Source organism: Muntiacus reevesi, chromosome 4 (genome assembly GCF_963930625.1).
Source record: "Muntiacus reevesi chromosome 4, mMunRee1.1, whole genome shotgun sequence".
NCBI classification, from domain to species: domain Eukaryota; kingdom Metazoa; phylum Chordata; class Mammalia; order Artiodactyla; family Cervidae; genus Muntiacus; species Muntiacus reevesi.
In genome coordinates this window covers 108,327,944-108,349,252 of record NC_089252.1, presented here as the reverse complement: position 1 = coordinate 108,349,252, position 21,309 = coordinate 108,327,944, and the positions used below count along the sequence as shown (strand labels likewise).

Genomic DNA, 21,309 nt, shown 5'->3' with positions numbered 1-21,309 from the left:
GAGGGGCAGATTTATTCTGTTGTTGTTCAGTCGCTCAGTCGTGTCCGACTCTTTGCGACCCCATGGACTGCAGCACGCCAGGCTTCCCTGTGCTTCACTGTCTCTCTCAAACACCATCCACTGCGTCGATGATGTCTACTGTTCATTAATTTTCTGTTAGAACTTGTACTGTGGTTGTTTTTACTGATTTAATAAATACTGCATTCAGGCACAGTGCTTGGGGGATTCCTCAGAGGGAGAACCCCCATCTGGGTAGAGAAGCGGGGAAAGACTTTGAGGAAAAAGCAGCATTAAGGTCGGGCCTTAGAGGGAAAGGATTTGCCAAGAGGTGTGCAGGGGTAATGGTCTGGAAAAGCAAGACAAGCCTGCGTTGTGCCTCACTGCCAGGGCCCACAGGAGACCTGGCCATCAGGTGCAGGGGAGAGGCCTCTGGCCATGGGTGGCTACTCCAGGCAGAAGGATGAACACAGCTGACTGCAGTAGGTTCCAGGCACTCTGGCACCTGGAGCGTGGTACCCCACGCATCTGCCACCCTGCCAGCCCAATCCTCACCCGGGATGCAGGGTGGACTGGGGCCCACACCCGTAGGAAAAGGCCTTCGCAGCCCTTGCTCAGAGGTAAACCTCAGGAGGGGAACTGGCGAGAGAGTCTGGACCTTCCCAGATCTGACCCAAAGTTGGCCTCCTTAATGCTTGGTTGGTGTGACACTGGGGTGATAACACGCTTCACACAAAAGGCTGCATTCAAACTGCTCTGCTTCTCTGACTGCACGGTCGCTCACCAGCCTGATTAGCACTTGCTGTGCAAAGCGCCTGGACTGGGGCCTTGAATACCTAGGTGCCTTGCCTGAAGTGATTCACAGCCACAGGGTATGAAGGGGAGAGAACGCTCCCACCTGAGGAAGAAGCTTGCTCAGAGGGACTCTGCCAGCCAGGGTCAAAGGCCAGGACCCACACAAGCCCCTTGGCCGGCCCTGACTGGCGCTTGCTTCCTACCAGGAGGAGGTTACCTGCTTCCCGGGGCACCCAGTCCTGCAAATTCTCCCTCAAATTTGCCTTCCGCATTAGGGAACAAATTCCACCATTCCCTCACCCAGGTTCTTTGGGCTTAGGAAACACAAACGCATTTTTCATCAGCGTGATTCAAGCCAGGGCTTAAGCCATCTTGTGAAGTACTGCAGAGGCAAACAAGAGAAGCTTTGAAGATCGTCCCCGACTGCGGATCTTTGCCTCTGCGGTCACAGCCCGGCTCCTGCATCTGCCTGGAAGGAGCATGTGGCTGGAATCCCACTCTCACAGCTGAGAGCAGAGGCGAGGCCACCCACCACTGCCGGCCACCCATCTCTAAGACCTAACAATCCGAGGGAGGGGGCTTGCATCAGTTGCCCCAGTGGCTCAGGTGTGCAGCGATTCCCTTTCCAGGCTGCAATCCAAGGGCCCTTTGCTGGGTGGGAGGGTGATACCTCAACCTGCAGGTCCCCCCAGAAGGCTGGGAGGAACCTATGGCTCAGCTCTGCTGCTCTGCTTACACCATTGCCTCTGGCAGGAATGCCCTTCCCCCCAAGTCTCCCATCAGTATCCTATTTGTCACGGCAGAGTTATTTATAACATTCAAAAAATCAGCAACTACCTAAACAACCAACAACAGGTGACTCGCCAGCTCAACCACGTCCACTCAGTGGAGGAAGTGTGGGCACTGGCATCCTGGCCTCCCCATGGAGCAGCCTCCACATGAGCTGGGTGCTGAGACCAAGGCTAAATCTCTTCTTTCCTTGTGATTCCCGACGTTCTAAGGTTAATTGTGCCACATATCGTTGGCGACCATCCTGAGGTTCCAGGTTCAACATGGCCCTTCGCTGAGATAACTTCACCACCTCCACCTCCCCCCAACCCCATGCCAATATCTCCCCATTCAGCTTTGCAGCGTGGGAGGTTTTGTATATGCCTGTCCCTGATCTTGGCCCTGCTTCTGGCCGCGCATATGCACTCAGACCTGCAGGGACCCAGGGCCAGTCTTGGGGCTCTGTCTCCACCATGGGGACCTCTGCTCAGTCACATCAACCTGGAGCCATGTCCTGAAGCCTCGTGGTGGGACACACCTGCCTCCCCGCTCCCATGGCTGCCCTGATCTCAGCCAATCACTACCTCCCTTCACCCATCTAACCGCACTCACTTGCCTCCACCCCCAACCTGGCCCCAGGGCAAAGAGAGGAGAAAGAGGGGCCCTGCTTCCGATTAGCATCTTGGTCCCTTCCACCCCCCACCCACTCTCCCATCTGCTACCCACTGCTGCTGCCTAGAAGGCTGCCGGTATGTGTACCAAGCCCCAGGCACCTGCTTGCAACAAGGGCAGCCCTGGCCCCAAAGCTGAGAGGAGCAGCTGAGACATCATCAAGAACAGTAGAAGGCCAGGCAGAAAGAAAGGGTGCATTTTTCACCCCCCTCACTGCCAAGGCCTGGATAGCCCAGAGTCAACATCCAATAGCACAGAGCTCCCTCCCAGTGACATGGGACCCTGGCTGGACCTCAACTCCACACTGGGACAAGGGAGGGCACAGAAGTCCCATCACAGCCATCTCCCTAGAGACATGCTTCCTTCCATTCTCTGCAGAGAAACTGACTGGTGTGCACAGGGGGTGGTCCCAAGGGAGCTTGGGGGAAGCGCAGAGCCTGGGGAGCCTCTGAGGGAGCCTGAGGGCCAAGCATTCCCTAGCTACTCAGGTCTGACCCCCCGGGCAAAGCTGATGGAGCCTCAGCCTATGGGTGCCTTGGTAATAAAGGGTCCCAAGCGGCCCTATGGCAGCCTAAGGCAAGTCTGGCCCAGGGGAAGCCTGAACGGGACAGAGGCCCCTCCAAAGGTCCAGGGGTCCCACAGGGTCCTGGCCCCTCCTCCACTGGGGTCAGCCTGGTTCCAGCCCCACCTCTCATAGCCATAAACAGGAGTTTCCTGCCACTCTGGTCCTCTGCCATGTGGGGCTCCAGATCTTGCAGTAAATCTAGGGAGGCCAGGAGGGGCCCAGGAGGCCTCCAGCAGCCTCCCAACAACTGTGGCCAACACCTCCCGATTTAGTGGCAGCTGTGAACACCAGCCTGCAGGCACCCCCTCCCCTTCCCTGCTCTCTACTTTCAGGGACCAGAGCTGGGTTTCCTGCTGTAATTGACATGCCTTGGTCCGAGCTCTGCCCAGCGTGAGGCAGAGATTTCATCCACAGGACGGGCAGAAATAGAGACCTCGCTCTCAGGTCTGCATCAGGAGGCAGAGTCAAGTTTCTCGTCCACCATCCAGCTGCTTTAGGTAACTGGGCAGGGGCCTGACCGGGCTGGGCCTTGGTCACTAGTTCTGGCTGCTGACTATCTCCCATCCAATGAGAGCGCATGCGGGGTTGGGGGGAATGCTCTCCAGTCTTGGGGTGGGCATACAATCCAGTGCTGTCTCCAGAAAGTTCAGCCTTCAAACATGCAGGCTGAGCCAAGAGCCAGCTGACCCCTTCCAGGCACCTGGGTTCCAAGCTTTGAGCCCCTGAAGGAAAACCCACTGGGGGCCCTGCTGCCCTTTGAGTGGAGGAGAGGAAATGCAGAGTAGGCCCTGGGAGTAAAGGGTTGCTATGGTGATGGAAGTTTTTAAACCAGGGGAGGGGTAAGGAGAGGTGTTATTCAAACCCCTTCTCCAAGAATTCCCTGAGACTTTTGCCCTGATTCCTTCCCTATGGGTTCTGTGACCCTGGAGACCCTGGTCTCCATCAGGGAAGAACTGGGAGACTTTAGGAAAGAGAGGGGCAGGGCCACAGAGAGACAAAGGCACAACCTGCGGTGGAAGGTGGGGGGGGGGGGGTGTGTGTGTAAATAATTCATATAGTAAAAAGGATGCAGGCACAAGGACACAGGAGAAAAGGTGGGATGGGGGTTTTGAAGGGGCCTACGGATGTCCAGCAGAGCCCTAAGGTCTCCATGACCATGTGCTCTGCACACCTGGGCCAGGGGCTGCCCCTGATGCCTGGACCTTTGAGACTGACCCCTCCTGTATCCCCCTAGACAAGCACTGAACTTAGTGCAGGAAGAGGCCATCTGTTGTGGTCCCCTTGGTCACAACAGTTCCTCAGCCCCTCTCCCTGTCACCAAGGCAGCTTAGGTAAGGCAGGTCCAACATGTCGAAGGCACAGGCGTGGGGGATGGAAATGAAGCTTGGAGACCTGGCTGCTTCCCTTTGCAGCCCCTCCTGTCAGCTGACCCAGCTCTGCCTGGACTCCCCAGCCACCCCCACCCCCATCTGCTCTTCCCTAGAGGCCTTGGGTCCCCAGGGCCTCTCTGGCGGCTCAGCCTCATTCCCTGCCACCGCCGCCCCCCCCCCCCAACATTGGGTTTTGTTTGAAGGCCAGAAACAGCACCCCGAGCAGTCTAGAAACAGGATGACAACTGCACAGCGTCCTCCCCTCCTTCACCGACTCTGCCTCAGTTTCCCTGGATGGAGATCACTGACTCTGGCCTTCTCCCAGGGCAAGGACTGTCCACCTGCCAGGACAAGGATGGGAGAGGAGGGCCAGCAGCTGATACAGGAAAAGGCAGCTGATACGGAAGGAGGATCCCTACCAAATTCTGTAAATGAAAAGGAGAGAGATCTCTGCTCCAGTCCAGGGCCCAGCCTGACACAGAGGGGAGCGGAGACACCAATTTCTCAGTTGAGGAAAATCGGGCCCAGCAGGTGCCTAAAGCTGACGGGAATTGACTGGGGGTGGGGGACAGGAAGGACACCAGGTCCCTGCAGGTGGTCCTTGGGGGACTCAAAGCCACCCTTGGAGGAGGGTGGCTGGCCAGTAGCTGGACTGCTGCAGACTGAGCTTTTGGTGATAGACAGAGAGCCCTGCTTCCTCGGAGGGAACCTGGTAGCAGGCTTTGCCTAGGGGGTGCAGACAAAAGCAGTTTGGCACAGCTATGGGGGGCTGGGAGAGCCTAGGGTCTCTGCCAGACGCTACAGGCTGGGGAAGGCAGACTCACTCGTTCATTGTTCACCCTGCCAGCCGGGGGCCTTGCTCCCCAACCGTGCCGCCACCCTGACCCCCTTCCCCAGTGCTGCTGACTCGCCCCCGCTGGCACAGCAACACACATGCGGGCGGCACACGTGTGAGCACCAAGCCCCGCACCTCCCGGCAGAAACATGTGCGTCCCCCGCCCCCACCCCGCAGCGCCGGGTCGGTACCCTGGACCCCCGCGGAGGCCCCCGAGTTAAGGCTTGGAAGCTGGATCTCGGCTAGGGGGCTGCTGGTCCCCAGGGGCTTGAGCCTCCTCCCCCACCGAGCGGCAGCCCCGCCCAGCCCCCTTCAGGTTGTCGCCCATAAAGAACTCTCGTTGTCATGGAAATTAGTGACTGCTTAGCTGGAGGGAGGGGGGGGGGTCCGGGGGCAGTTGGGAGGGGCTGGAGGCGGCTCTGGGAGTCCAGAGGGACAGCTGAGCCCTCGCCCTTAACCCCCTGGGGCAGCTCAATGTTGGAAGGTTAACGTTTTCACAGTTAGGAGCCCAGCGAGACGAGGGGTGGGATGGGGGACAAGGAGGGGAGATTGGCCTGGACTTGAGTCTCAGAGGCTTCCCTTGGGACCCCCGAGCCGTCTGAGGTGATGGGGAACTTCAGTCCAACCCCGCACACCCAGCCCTAGATCTGCAGAGCCCGCGTATTCTGCCCCCGCCAGGACCCCAAGCCCTTGCAGCGCCCCCGCGCACTCGGCTACCAGAACCTCGAACCAGAGACCCAATCCCTTAAGACCTCGCAACGTGCGTTCCGGGAGCCCACCCCCTCCCGGCTCACCCCGCACCTGCAGCGCTGGTCGGTCACAGGGAGGATGCGATCGTGGGTTCAGTGGGGGCGCCGAGGGCTCCGGAGGCGGCGGGCAGAATCCGCTCCGGGCACGCGGGGCAGACGCGGCGCCAGCTGCAGCCACTTCGGCTCGCGAACCTCCAGCATCTCCCGCCGCTCGCCGGCACCGGATTCGCACCCCGGGCCGGGGGCGGGCTGGGGGCGGGGCCTCCCTCAGCCGGCTCCGCCCCTACCCTGGAGAAGCCTGAGCCTGGAATCCCACTCGAAGCAGGGCTGATGAGGGGTGGCAGCAGAGTGGGTGAGCACTGGCCTGCGCGGCCCGGGCCAGGCTCTCGAAGGTTCCCTTAGGCCCTCGGACTGACCGGGCAACAGGGACTGGAGGTACCTTATGATGCTCATTGTAGAGGGTGCGGCAGAGTAGAAGGTGTGGGGAGAAAGCCTGAGTCCTGGAACTGCACAGGAGTGTCTTGGGGGGTCGTGGTCTCTAGGGTACTGGCGCTCTGTCCAGCTCCCAAACTGAGTGTAAGTCGCTGAGTCGTGTCCGCCTCTTTGTGACTCCATGGACTATAGAATCCGTGGAATTCTCCAGGCCAGAATACTGGAGTGAGTAGCCATTCCCTTCTCCAGGGGATCTTCCCAACCCAAGGATCGAACCCAGGTCTCCCGAAATGCAGGCAGATTATTTACCACCTGAAGCCACCAGCTCCCAAAACACATGGGGGAGTGTGTGCATGCAAGCGAGGGCCCCAGACCTTGGTGCCAATCTCTCTGTCCACCCTTCTGCCCCTCCTGCCAAGTCAGAGCCTTTCCCATCTCCAAGTCCCAGCCAGGGTGGATGGCCCAGTCTGCCCCTTTCCAGTGTGCCTCTGAATTTCTCAAGCTCTGAAAGTTACCTATGATAACGTGTAGACTCTGCATTCTTTCCAGTTTAATCGCCCTCGAGCACTTCCTGAGCAGAATCACCCCTAGTGGCCTGGGCTAGGATACGGGGATACAAGAGAACTTACAGCCCCCAGGAGTCCCAGCAGACCTGCCCCCTGACCTGAGAACCTGACCTGACCTGAGAACCTGCCCCCTGGCTGAGAACTGCCAGGGGGAGGCTCTGCAGGAAGTCCTTGGCCATTTCTCTGTCCCTTGTCATGTATGCAAGTCGACCAAATACTTGTCCTGCCACACACACAGACACAGACACAGACACACAGACACACACACACACACACACCCGCTCAAGCCTTAAGGCCAGTGTCTGAAGGCCAGACTTAGGCTTGCCTGGAGCTGGGCCCCACCTCACCCGAACCCTTCTGACCCCATCCTGGGTGGGGTCATCGCCAAACCTTTGGCCATGAGTGAGTCTCTCCTGGATGGTTTCCCGTGACTGCAGGTGTCCAAGTCAGGAAATTGAAGCTGGGGCTGGGGCTGGAATTCTAGCCTGGGACATGACTATTTAAACAGGACCTGTCAGTATCTTTCTCCTCAGGGGGTGTTGAGGAGCCCTTCACATCCTTCCCTGGGTTGGTCACAGCCTCTTGGCTCCCTGGGCTCTGGGTGGCCTCAGTTACCACACCGACTCCACTACTGGTGAGGACTCTCCTGGCGAGCTGGGCACAGGCCAGAGCCTGTATCCTGTCTCCGGGTGCTCAGTTCATGTCTGCAGAATGAATGAATGAATGAATGGCCTAGCACTCAGTCCTTCCTGCTGTCTGCCCACTGTCATTGAAACAGTTCTCTGAGTTGTATGGTGCATCTGATCCACGGCTTGCCGACCCCACACATCACACACATTTTCTGCCTTTCCTGAAGATCATGGTGGAGACGTGAGGCCAAGGAGAAGCTCCAACGTGGGGGATTTCGAGGCAAGGGAAGAAGTGGCTCGCTATAGCCCTGCCTGCTGCTGGCAGTGCTCCACCTCTTCTGGGTCCCGTGCATACTCCATGTGCCTGTGGGTGAGCACGTGGCAGGGTGTATGTGCACACGTGTGATGATGTCTGTGAGTGTGTGCTCTTATGCCAAAGGAGATGGCAACAGCGCAGTGTGTGCAGTGGTGCCCAGGGGCACGTGTTTGCATTCTGTGTGCACCCAGGCATGCTTGCATGCATGTGCACATGGACGCTGTAGCTAGCTAGTCCTGGTCCCCTTCCTGCCTGACACAGGCCTTAGGATTGGGGAGTCCGACTCAGGGTGTGATAACTGGACTCAGGAAGAGGGCAAACCGTGCCCCAGGGTGGGGTGGGCTGTGATGACCCTATATCATTGGCCATTTGTAGTCTGTCCACAAAGGGCTGTCCCTCACTCTCAGGTATGTGTGAGGATAGCCAGGTCTCTGTCCTTTGTGGAGAGGGCACCCCAAAGATGAGAACCCAGGGTTGGGACAGGGGCATGACTTGTCCCTCAGCACTCAGCCAGAGGGATACAGGCAGGGCTGCCCTCCAGACAGGAAGTAGCAACACAGCTGAGTGCCTCCTCTCACCTCTTCCTGGCCGTGGAAGACACAGACCTTTGTTCCTACCCCAACTCTTCAGAGCTAGACAAATCAGGGGCCATGGATTCTAGCCACCCCCTGACCAATGGGAGGCCCTTTAACACATGGTGAAGTTTGGGACTAAAATAGGGCAGTTGGCATTGGCATTACCCTGTAGCCTCTATTAGGATCTCCTAACGAGATCTGTATCCTACTCACCTTGTGGGCAGGGTTGGCCTGGGTTGGGAGACAGAGGAGGCAAAGGGATCCCACAGTTGACAGTTCTGGCTCCCACCAGAGAGGCAGGATTAAGGTGGGAGTCTCCATATCCACAGAGGCTACAAAGGAGCCTCACCCTCCAGCTCAGTTCGTATTTCCCATCCAGGATCCAGGACTTATAAGCCCCCTACCCTGATTTCCTGCCCCACGGCATCAAAGGCCAGCACTGCTACTCCTTCATATTCTGACTGGCTGACAGAAGCCCCTGCCTACCTAGCACAGAGCTCCAGCCGTGGTTCGGACTTCAGAGGGAATCTGCACTTTCAGGTCAGCTCCCCCAAGAAGTCCAGATTCTGACACAGACCCTCCCATGGAACAACAAAGCTCTAGGCCCCCCAGCCATCGGCGGAACTGTTTGGCTGTTGTCGATGTTGCTGGCCTCAGCCCCCATGGAGGACCCAACATGAGGGAAAGCAAGCAGTCTTTTCCTCTGGAGCTTGGGGAGGGGGCTCCCCCCTTCGTGACTCACTCCAGGCTGTGTGGGTTATTTCATTATGTTTGAAATTGCCATGGCAACTAGCTGGCAATCAAGGGTAATTGAGCTTGTCGCCAGGGCAACAGGGCAAAACCCACAGCAGCCACTCTCTCTGGTTGCCCTTGGGGTACAGTAAAGGTCAGGCTAGCCCAGGGCCAATGTAGCCAAGGGGCTCTGGGCTTCCCTGGAAAGGACAGAATTGCCAAGGCCCACGGAATTCCAGTGTGTAGAGGAGGGTGTACCTTGGGAGTGCCAAGGCCCCCATCCCTGACCCCACGCCTGCAACCCCTGCCCTTCTCTCCACCGCCCTGTGCCTAAAATACACCATGGTAGTCAAAGCAAGCAGAAACAGAACCTTTATGTGCTCATAGATGGTACTTGTAAATGGCCCATGGGCCCTCCTCGTCATACTCACGGCGGCTGAGCCACAGGCTCTGGAAGGAGTTCCGAGAGGCCATGATGGAGCCTCCGAGCCAAGCAGCAACGGCCCGGTGCGGAGAGCCCAGCACGATGGCACTGGGGCCCAGCTCCTGTCTGAGGCGCTCAGGAAAGCCACTCAACAGGGTGCTGCCACCGTCCAGCACCACATTGGCCAGCAACTGCTCCTGCTGCTTGGCCTCCAGCCGGCTGATGCTGAGGAGGGCTAGTTGAGGAAGGCCCGGCTGATTGACGCCCAGCAGATTGGGTTGGAAGAGAGCCTCCGGGCAGCGGAAGCGCTCAGAGCCCAGCGTGATGACCTGCTTGTCGGGAAGCACGAAGTCCACCCGGGTCTGGGACTGCATGCGGGCTAGCTCGGCCGTCATGTCCATGGCCACGTAGCAGCAGGTCTCTTTGATCTGGTTGACCAGCTCTGCCTTGAGCGGTGATTGGCCACCTGCCAGCAACAGCTGAGCCAGGTGTTCCGTGAGGTCGCAACCCGCCACGTCCAGCCGGTAGGTGTCAAGGGGGGCCAGATCCCCACTGACAATGGGGGCCACATAGGATGTGCCGTGGCCACTGCCCAGCACCAGCCCGGTGGTGCGCCCGTAAGCATAGAGTGCCAGCAGGGCCTGGTGCACTGTCTGCATGGCTGGCACATGGAAACGCTCGAAGAGTATTTCAGCCACCTTTTCTCGGTTGGTGCGCGGGGAGATGGGTGAGTCGGCCACAAGCACAGCCAGCTCCTCAGGCTGCACGCCCAGCCTGCAGTAGAACAGGTGCTGCCACAGCACCTCCAGGGCATCCCAGTCAGAGACCACGCCTCGATTCAGCACCGAGTGGGACGGCTCTTGCTTCTCGGCCACTGTGTACCTGGGCTGGCCCTGGACTGGGTGCTGCAGCAGTTGGACGCGTGAAGGCAGCACGCTGAGGACGTGGTCCTCTCCCGCCAGCCCGCATTTGGTGAAGCCTGTGCCTGTGTCGATCACCACGGCAGCCATGTCCTGGTAGGGGCCCAGCAAGTGGCGGCAGAGCACTGGGGACCGTGCGGCCAGAGCATCCATGGTGGGCACCAGCTCATAGCAGCCCCCGCGGAGCAGGCCGAGGTGTGTGACCACCGACGAGTGGGTTGTGTCCTCGGCTGTCAGCTTGAATTGGGGACCCTGGAGCTGAGTGCCCGCTGCGACCATGGGCAAGACCTTGCAACCAGGGCCCGGTGCAGTGATCGCGATCAGGGAAAGTTGCTTCTCCTGCACCTTGGGGGAGCTGCCATGCTGCCAGGACAAGAGCCGATGCAAGCTGGAGCTTTGAGCAGCGTTGGCACCAACCTTTTCTCTGTTTACATAGATGCAGGTCTCCTCGGGGGGCATCTGGTGTACCTCCGCATGGCCCAGTGGCTCACCTTCTTGGCCCAGGGTGGAAGCCTGACCAGGCTCCCTAGCGGTCAGGGCACCCCTTGAGAGGGTGGGCTCATTGGAGATGAGGGGTTCTTGGGAAAAAGAAGGCTGCCTGGAAATAGGGGTTCCAGTGAGAGGCGGTTGAGCAGGAAGCAGAGGCTGCTTGGTGGAGGGGGCCTGTTCAGCTAGTGGGGGCTGACTGCCGAGGGGGGCCTGCCCAGCATGTTTGACCAGAGGGCTATCAGGGTGATAGCTCTCTTTCTGATTGTGGCTGCCTGTATCTTCCTGGAGTGGGGGTCTGAGCACCTCCTGGTTTTTGGCTGGTGGTACTGGCTCTGCAGTCTGCTCTGAGCTCATCCACTGTTGCTTCTTGGTCTGGCCCAGAGAGGTGTCCTGCATCCCAGGGGCATCCAGCATCCAGATAGTGCGACTCCCTTGGTTTTTTTCAGCATCAGGTTTGGACCAGCCAGGATCATGGGCATGGCTCAGGATCCTCTCTCCAAATTGGAGTGGTGTCCCCAGTAGAACGGGCCCACTGAGCATCCCCATCCTCATGGGTGTCTCAGCACCAGGGGAGCCTTGCAATTCCAGGTGGACCCTGGCCTCTTTGGGAACCAGGGCCACCTCTCGGTAGCTTCCCGATGAAAGGCTGGAGGGCACGGGGCTGGACACCATGGCCGTGGTGGACCAGAAGCTGGAACGATCGCTGTCAGGGGTGATGATGGGCGTGGGCAGCAGGTGGGTGGGTTGCATGCTTTCAGAGGCATAGATGGGTGGGTGGCTGGGCATGAGGCCCACCAGCACTGCCCGGGAGCCCATGGGATCATGACACAGCAACCCCATCCTGGTATTGCCCGTGGCCATGTCAAACACCAGCACACGGTCTTCCACAGCATCCCGGAACTGGCAGGTAGGGGCACTGGAGGCAGGTATCTGCACGGCTTCCCTGGGAGGAACTGGGGCTGGGTTGTGGCTGCTTAATTGGTAGGCAGACGGCAGCCCACTGGAGCAGGGGTTGTTGCAAACATTGAAGGGCTGCTGACTTTGCGGAGCGCTGCGGATCTCCTGGCTGTCCCTCTGGCTCTTAGGGGTTCCTGGGGGCCCTGAGCCTGGTTTGGGGCTGCCTGGGTTAGAGATACTGACCAGGGGCTTCTCCACTTGGTTCTTGGGATGCCTGGGTAACACTGGCCTTTGGGTAGCTTCACATACCTGGGTCTGGTCTGGGGATTTGTTTAGGATAGGTGCTGGGGTGGGAGGCTCTTCCTGAGGATGGAAATTCAGCTTGACCTGGCAGGATGTGACCCCTTTGGAAGAATCCAACTGGACTGGGCACTGGTTGCCATATTTCCCAGGCAAGAGGTCTTGGGACAGGCCTTTCGTGGTGGCATTGTTATCAGTCAGGTGGTCGGGGTTGCAGGGATAAGATTCTGCTCCTGACATTGAGATCGGATCCAGACCTGGAGTACTGGCCTGAGTTGGAGTTGGAGTTGGAGGAGCCTGAACCGGACCTGGGCCCTTGCCCTGGCCCTGATCATGACCTGGAGCCAGAAAAGGACCTTGGGCTGAAGGTGAGCCATCCTCTCCTGAAGGGATATATGGTAGCCATCGGCTCTTCCTAATGCCCGCTGGGGCAGTCTGCTCCGGGCTGCAGGGGCCTTTGCCCCAGCCTACAAGGACTTTAGCTGGAGCCTTGCCCTCCCCCACCACCTGCACCTGAAGCCGGGAACAGTAGAGTCCGTGGTGAGCCGTGTCACTGGTGGCATCACCGCGCGTGTACACCGGTGGGGCCGGGGTCCTATTCTCCGTGACGAGATGTATTTGGGCTCCCGCGAAAGATCTTGGGAATGAGCTAGTGGAGGGGAGTCTCAGGGTGTCCTGGGAGGCCCGCTCATAGCCACATTGGGAAGTAACCTCCGTAGGCTCCCGGAGGTGCTGGTGACAGGGCTCATGGGTGTGGGCCTGGGAGGCTGAGCCATAAACCCCATCAGAGTTGGCCTCGGTGGACAATGGCACCCCGTGCCTCGAGGATGCGGATCCTGAGTTTATCCATGGTCCCTGGGATCCTCTGACGCCACCCCCCAGCTGCTGGCTGCCAACTGAGGGGTGGCCCTGGGGGCCCGATGGATCAGGGCCCCCCACTTTCTTGGTGACTTCCATAGTCCTGCTCCATGCCCTAGCTGCCCTGCCCCCACTTCATTGCCCTGGCAACCCCACACATCACAGCCCCCCCATGACCTGGGGGAGGGTGAGAGAGTGTGGGAAACCAGGGGCCCCACCCCCCTGAGGAATGGGGGCCTGCCCAGGGAATCTTGGGTAAAGGAAAGAGCAAGGGATCCCCCTGAAGTCTGGCAACCCTAGACTGTCCTCCTCTCTCTTTGACAGTCAGGTAGTCATTCTGCCCAGGCCAGCCCAAGAGTGAGGGTAGAGCTCCTGGAGGTGAAGGCCTGTGTAAGGCCAAGGGGAAAAATGTGTAGGCAGGGAAGACACCGAGGGAAGCCCCTGGGTTTCCAGTCTACCTCAGATGCCAGACTTGGCTCTTTATCCCCATTTCCCACGTGGCACCTTGGTGCTTAAACCCTGACCCACGGATGCCGTTCCAAGTGTGTGAGGCCCGTCGGGAGAGACGGGAGGCCAAGCCCCCTCACCACTCAGTCCTGAGAGGCGGAAGTGGATGAGGGGCCCAGACTCGGGCTCTAACTCCCCTCCCCCATGTTCCCGGGCTCCCGCTCCAGGGACAGCTGCTCCTTGGCAGTCGTTCTGCTCCAGATGGTTTTCCTCTGCCTGTGCCTCCCAGAGCCCCCTCCCCAGAGCCACATGTCCTTGAGGCCCGGCCCAGTGTCCCACAGAGGTGGGGATGGGGGTGACACGGGTGGGGGTGGGGCCTCTGCTCAGAACCTTCCAGTCACAATGTTCTAGCTCTTGTCACACTGTGTCAGCCTCACGTTGGCAGAATACCGGGCGTAGGGCTGGGCCCCGGCAGACACTGGACCAGCCAAAGAGCAATTACACAATGGGGCACAGTGGGGACGCAGAGGTTAGGGGACTGCCCACACCGAGGGCACGGGGCTGCTTCACACGGGGAGTATGTGGGTGAAGGACTGGGTGTCAGGGCTGCACATGGTGAGGACAAGCTGGACGAAGGACTGGGCTTGGGCAGCACACATGAAAGGAGGGTGTTAGGCCAGGCGGGCGGCTCCACGCTGTATTTCGTAGATGGGCAAACAGAGAACAGGCCTGGTTTGGGGACCCCCCCCCCCCATTGCCGAAGGCCTGGGTCTGGAAGTTCTGACTGGGGTGGGATCAGACCTTCCTCCCTCCCCCAGCTATGAGCTCTTGGCCTCCTCCCTCTTGTCCTCCAGGGCTATCCTCTCAGGCCTGTCTTTCTACCCAGGAAACAGGTCTGTGGAGAATGCAGCTGTAGTTTTGTCCTCTGAAATGGTGTGTTTTCACAAAAGTTAAAAATCGTGCTTACGGTTGGCCGTGGGGTGTGAAGCGATGTGACCAGGGACCAAGGCTAGCTTGGTGCTTCATCTGTACCTTCCTGGGCAAAGCCTGACTCAGCCACAGCTCAGGCCCCCAGGGCCCCTCCCCGTTCCCCAGATGCTGCTTTTGATGAAGAAGGGGGACAGAGGTCTCTGGACACTGCTGCTCATGACACTATGGTCCAGGAAGGTGGCATGGCCCAAGGCTCTGTGGCCTGCGCGTGCATGCATTCACACACACACAGGCTTGCTGAACACTATTCACCTCAGTAATCTCTGTCCCTGAGCATACTGCTTTTTTTTTTTTTAATCTGGTTTTGTTTTTCCCCCGTGACAGAGATGCTAGTAGCAGCCTGTTGTGCTTGTGGGAGGGCTGGAGGGAGGGGGCAGGGAAGGAGGCCCTGAAAAATCACTGCCTGGCCATCATCCCCCGCCTCCTGGGGAAGTGAGGCATAACCCTTTCTGTCAGAGCTGAGGTCCTCAGCAACAAACTGCCCTGAGAAGGGTGTGGCCCACGAAGGAAGGACCAGAGAAGGCAGTCTGGAGAGGGGAGACAGCTTTTCCCACCTGGGACGCACACACCCCGATGGTGATGAGAACAGGGACTGCTATGGACTGGGCGCTTCCTCTGTGCCTGGCACTGCTGAGCAACGCGACCCAGCCTCGCAGCAATTCAGTGAGAGCCGGGTGCTGTCATCCTTATTTTACAGACGAGGCAACCAAGGCACAGGGAGGAGAGAGAACCTGAAGAGGTTGCAGCTAGTGAGTTGTAGAGCGGACTCCGAGGCCAGGCCACCAAGCTCGGGACCCACACTTCACTAACTTCCAGTGCCACCACTGGGTGTCATGCCCAGGGCCACGCGGGCATGGGCTCTGCTGGAAGGGAACCAACATGCCTCCCTTCCGAGCTCTGCAGCCTCAGTCCCTCGATACTCAAGCTATATCCCACTTGGCCCTGCTGCTCCTCCCTGTAGCTTAGCAGGCGGCTCAGGCCTGGGAGAGGGCATTTTCCTGGGGGGGCACAACTAAGCCAGTGCCTCCCAGGAACCTGGCTGAGTAGGGGCTAGTTACTTACCCTGTGGGACCTGGCCGAGTCTTTTGTACTCACAATTCTTGGCTGATCAAAGCTCACTCCGCTTCATCCAGCTAAGGGGAGGGGCAGCGGAGCAGTCAGAGAAGCTCCCAGGCTGGGTCCCTTCTACCCAGCCCCCACTGGGGATCAGGCAGGGACATTGCCCCTGTACCCCTCCCCCCAACATGTTTTTAAATAGTCTCTCACCAGGAAGAAGGGCATCCAATTCTATTTCTGATTCTGGAAAGTGAGGAGGGCCAACGTGTTGCCATGGCAACCTGGAAAGCCCCTCCCCCCCAGCTGAGCCCATTCCCCAGGCTGAGGGCTGTCTGGGATGAAGGGGCCAAGAAGCAACAGGGAGGAGCTCAGTCTGAGGGGAAGGCCATACCGAGAGACTCCTCTGTGAGGGCAGGTTTCAGCACTGCCTCTCTTCACGCTTCACCTGACCCGCTCCAGGCTGGCTCGGAGAGTTGGGGGGCCCCAAACCCCGGGGAGAGTGTCAGACCTCAGGAGGTGGGGACAGTCCACTCACTCTGAGAAACCCTCCTTCCCCGTGGATCAGGCTGGAATCCTCCTACTCAGGAGGCTCTGGGGACGGTAGGCAGGAAAGGCCCCATGAGCAGCCAAGTCCCCCAGGCCTGCTCCTTCAACACAGACGTGTCTTGTGCTCGGTGGTGTTCCCAGGGGTCAGCTGTCAAGTCCCTGGCCCTGCACTCTTCCAGATGACCTGCCTTCCCTGCCCTGTACTCTGGGAAGACTCTAGACATCTTTAAAAAATCTAGGATCAAAAGGAGCCTTAGGGGGACTTTCCTGGTGGTCCAGGGACTAAGACTCTGCACGCCCAACACAAAGGCCCTGAGTTCAATCCCTGGTCAGGGAGCTAGATCCCACAGGCTGCAACTAAAGAATCCATGTACTGCAACTAAGATCTGGTGCAGCCAAATAAATAAATAAAATTAAATATGTAAAAAAAGAAGTCTTAAGGGGCTCCCAGTGCAGCCAAGCACTTGCTAATGGAGTGAAAAGCAATGCCTGTTTCCCCAGCAGCTCATCCCTGCCTACTGTCCAGGGGCTCAGGCACCAGCCCTGTGTCCCAGAGGCTGCACATGGGTAGCACTTAGATCTGTGGAGGGAGGGCACTCCAGGCAGAAGCACAGCCCAGACAAAGGCGGGCTTCTGAAAAGCCCCCGAAAGGACCTTGTTATCAACCCTCTCTGGGTGGGTCCCGATGGGAAACCAAAGCCCCCCAGGGGGAAGGCTGTATCTGCCACCTCTCAGCTCTATACCCAGCACTCTGTGTTTTCCTTTCCTCCCTGAGAACTCTATCTTCCTGCTTCCCTGGAAGTCTCTTCAGCACGGGTGCACCCATTCCATGGAGCTGGCACCTTCTCCCTGCCCCATTCCCTGCCTGATCCCAAACAATGGCAGTTATGGTGCAGAAAAGCCCAGCCCTAGAGGAAGCTATGGCAGGATGAGGGGTGATAATACACCTCACCTGGGATGTGAAAGGCAGAATCCAAGAGTGCGGGAAGACGTGACTTTTGAGCTCCAAGGCTCAGGGAAAATTTAAATAACAGATGTTTAAACAACCTTCCCTGCAAGCCATGGTGCAGTGACCCCTCTGCTGTGATGTGTTACAGCTTAAAAATAGCCCACAATGAACCGCTCTGAGCTCCAATTGACTCAAGCTTACGTAACTCTGCGTGAAAGATGGCCAGCCGCAACAGCCACAAGGGAGGCCAACAGCACAGCCACCCTGACTGCTGTCCACAGCTGGCTGAGGGGCTGCAGCCAGCTCCCCCCACCACTTCCCTGGGAGCAGCCCCCCCATCCATCCAGGAGTCGGGAGGGAGGAAGAGGGAGTCCTTGCTGCCAGAAGCAGGGCCTCAAGACTAGTGAAAAGAGATCTCCCACCACACCTGCAACAGGGATGTGAGGAGGGTTGCCTTCCCACAAGGTCCCTGTGGAGGGTGGGGGAGACTTTAAGAACAGATGGCTGCATCAAAGAGAGCGGGGCAGGAGCCCATGGGGACAGAGTGATGGGGCAACCCAAAGAATTCCTTTCCCCCTTTGAAGAGGGGGCTCCCCAGCTTGGAGAGACATGTCAGCAGGGCCGATGGCTGGCTGAAGCTGTCACTACCGTGTAGCCCAGGGGGACTATAGAGAAGCCTTTGGGGCACTCTCCTGGTGGTCCAGGGACTAAGACTCCGCGCTCCCTGATGTAAAGGCCCTGAGTTCGATCCCTGGTCAGGGAACTAGATCCCACATGCTGCAACTAAAGAGCCCCTGTATCAAAACTAAGACCTGGTGCAGACAAATAAATAAATAAAATAAAATATGCAAAAAAAAAAAACCAAAAAAGAAGTCTTAAAGGGCTCCTAGTGCAGACAACCACTTGCTAATGGAGTAAAAAGCAATGCCTGGTTCCCCAGCAGCTCATCCCTGCCTACTGTCCAGGGTCTCACGCTAGCCCTGTGTCCCAGAGGCTGCACATAGGTAGCACGGGGTTGTGTGCCTCTGGGGGCCTCTAGGTCTCCATGGTCCCAGTTGCACCGGAATGGGGGGGCAAGGTGGGGGGACTTGTGGCATGAGAAAGGGAGATCTGGTTTCAGAGCTAATCGAATCCTGTGATCTTGTCCACCAGCTGCTTTTGAGTCCCCTGTCTTCCCTGATTCATTCTCAGATCCCAACTGCCCAGTCTAAGATCACAAGTTTGCGAGTGGCTAAACCAATATGAAGGGAAATGAATGAGAGAGAAGGCAAAGATGCCCCTGGATCTCATGCTCCATCTGCCTCTGCCCATGCAGAGCCCCAGGGATTCAGCAATGTCCCTCTGCTCCCACCATCTGAGCTCAGAATAGCAACTGTCACAGGCTGGGCCCCACGAGCTCGAGCTCCCACAGAGCAACAATGAGACTGATGAGGGCCAAGCCCAAGGGCCCTCCCGCTACCTGCATGGCACAGGCTGGCTGTCAGGACCATTAATACCTCTGTTTCCCTTCCAAGGTCCCAGCTCCTGGATGGGTGGAGCAGAAGTTGTGGGCAAACGGGTAGCCACAGACGGACAGGAGCTGGTGCTAGGCTCTCTTGGCATCTAGGCTCATCGGACTAAAAACTCTGACCGGAATGAACCCCCAAGAGAATGGAGGGAGAGACTGAGGCTCAGCTGGCCCATAGCGACGGATGGGGAACGCTGGGGGTGGTTCCTCAAGTCATCCCCCCTCCTCCAGGCTGGAGTAGCTCCACCTTTGAGCTGACTGGACTCTCATACGGGCAGAGCAGAGGCTGTGGATGAAGAGATGCTCGGTTCCTGGGTCTTCACGGAGGAGAGTTCTCCAGCCCAGCGTGGAGTAATATGTGTTTTTCACCAGGGGCTGGCAGATGCTAGACCAGCGCTCGGTTATCGATTCTCAGGCTGCTTCTCTCCAGGCAGAGGCACTAGGTGTGAAAGATGCATGCTGGGCCTTCCTGAGCCTCAGACCCTCCCAGCAGCACCCACGGCCCCCCAGCCCCACCCAGCCCTGGGGGAGGGGCGGGTCTCCTACAGCTGCAGGGAGTTAGTTCATGCAGTGGTGCCAGAGGTGGACCCAGGGCCTCATGGGCTGCTCCAAGGAATGACCGATGACGTCATTGTCCCAGAAAGGTCTCAGGATTTGAAATGGGGTTGTGTCTGGAGCCCTCAGGGGCGACCCCTAGAGAGCCTTTGGATCCCTGTGGAAATTCTCTGAAAGACTGGGGCTTTGGCATAAGGGGAATCCCAGACCAGACTCCTGGTCCCCCATCAAAGCAGGTCGGTCTACCCCATGTCTGCCCTCCAGGTGCCAGACAACACTGACACCAATGGGCAATCAGGAAGGTGTGAGTCATCTGCCGCTTCCTCAGCCCCAGCTCCCAGCCTGGCCTCCCTCCAGCCTCTATTGGCACCTGCCGGCCCCCAGCCCCACTGGGCTGCAATGGAGGGAGATGAGGCAGACAGGCTGACACCCACTCCCCACAGCTCATGATGGGAAGACTGGACTCCCAGAGCCATGGGAGAAACCTGCACTCATCCCATCCAACCCCCGTGACAGGTCTGGGCCTACCAGGGCCACCAGCAATTTCCCTCTTGCTCTGGACACTACTCAGGCCTCCCCAAGGGAGAAGCAAAAAACAAACAAATAAATAAGGGAAAGGCAACCCAGGCTTCATGAGCCCTGGAAGCCACTCAAAGCTCCTGTTCTGCTCAGCCCATGGAGGGTAGCTAGAACTAACCCTTCCTTTCTTCCCTGGTGGCCCAGGCAGGACCTGGAAACCCAGGAACTGGAAACCCAGGTCCTGGAAACCCAGGAACTGAAGAAGCAGTTCCATCTTCAATTACTCCAGATGAACTTAGGACTAGCAAATGGCTCTGAGAACAGAGTTCAGAGCTTGGGGGCTTCAGTGTTAGGGAGAGGCGGTGCAGTTGTGTCAAGCACCTGCTTAAGTGTGTCCCCTCCCTGGAGAATCCTGGCCCTGGAGGCCCTTGGCCCAGAAACAGGCCCGAAGCCCCACATTTTGGCTACACAGGAAACTGACACCTGCTGAGCGTCTTCTGTCTCCCTTCTCTCCTCGATAACGTTCCCTCCTATCCAGAGAATCCCCTTCCTCTCTGAATCTCTCTCTTATATATATATAAATAAATATATATATATTTGGCTACACCAGGTCTTAGTTGCAACACGTGGACTCTTTAGTTGCAGCATGAAGGATCTTCAGTTGAGACATGCGAACTCTTAGTTGTGGTATGTGAGATATAATCCCTGACCAGGGATTGAATCTGGGCCCCCTGCACTGGGAGCATGGAGTCTTAGCCACTGAAGCACCAGGGAAGTTCCCCGAGTCCCTTTCTTATCCCTTTCTTATCTGGGCTCATGATAAGCTCATGGTCCCTAAGCTGCAGAGGCCCAGTGGGGAAGGAGCCTCAGTCAAACTTCAGTGAAGCCTCTGAGCCTTGTCCTCACTCCCCACCCAGCTCCAAGCCTGGGGTCACCCTTAGATCCCCAGGATGAGATTAGGGCACAAGGACCACCAGGTGGAGGGATGAAGACAGTCCGTTCTAACTGGAATGGGGACCACAGCCGTGGGAGGGTTCCAGGACCATTCCACTCACTTCTCTCCCAGCCTGAGGGATGACACAAGGCAAGGAGGAGCCCAGAGGTCCCTGGCAGAGTGTGCAAAGCTACAGCCTCCTCCTCGTGCCTGCACTCTTGGGCATCAGGGATGAGGTGGTAAACAGGCAGACGGAGTCCGTCTCTACCCCTCTCTAGCTTCTAGAGCCCTGATCTTCAGACCCTTGCCCTAGAGCTTGAGTCTTCATTTAAGCTTAACCTACCTGTCCTCAGAGTCCTTCAGGCTCCCATATCTGGGCCTCCCTCTGACCTGAGGTGACAGAGTGGGCAACAGATGGGTAAAAAACAGCTAGGCAGCTCCAGTCCCAAGGAGACCCCTACTCTGCTTACCCTGCCCCAAAGCCAGGGTTCCATGCATGACAGGTCAGAAAGCTGGTGACTCAAAGGGGTGGGAGCCTACTTCCCTTAGGGTGAGTCAGGGTCCCCCAACTGATGAGAGAGAGGCCATGGGAAGCCTGAGTAAGAGAGAGGACCCACCATGACACAGGTCCGGGGCCCAGTCACCCTGGTCACCCAGGTGTCCACCCCAAACGGGCCCAGTGGCCCCCTCAGCCTTAAGGGCATGGGGGAGCAGCAGCCCAAGGAGGAAGATACTGTCCTTCTCCGGTGGAGCTGCCCCTCTAGTGGCTATTGCACTGTGGCCTTGACGAGTATAAATAGCCTGAGCCGTCTGCACCTCGAAGCTGGTGCCTTGAAAGTGTGGAGCTGAGGCCTTGCTGCAGGCTTATCTCTCTCAAGGCTGCAAGAGCAATGCTGTCATGATTGGGGGAGAGGGGG

General features: G+C 58.1%; 1 protein-coding gene across 1 annotated transcript; it reads right to left on the bottom strand.

The window, feature by feature from the left end:
* Positions 1-9,382: 9,382 nt before the first annotated feature.
* On the bottom strand, positions 9,383-12,988 carry LOC136167472 (uncharacterized). Its single transcript, XM_065935033.1, has one exon. It carries the CDS (start codon positions 12,986-12,988, stop codon positions 9,383-9,385), a length of 3,606 nt encoding a protein of 1,201 aa, XP_065791105.1.
* Between the last annotated feature and the right edge of the window lie 8,321 nt (positions 12,989-21,309).

What these genes read in the sequence shown, in the direction of transcription:
- LOC136167472 (XM_065935033.1), bottom strand. Translation starts at nt 12,988, where the DNA reads ATGGAAGTCACCAAGAAAGTGGGGGGCCCTGATCCATCGGGCCCCCAG.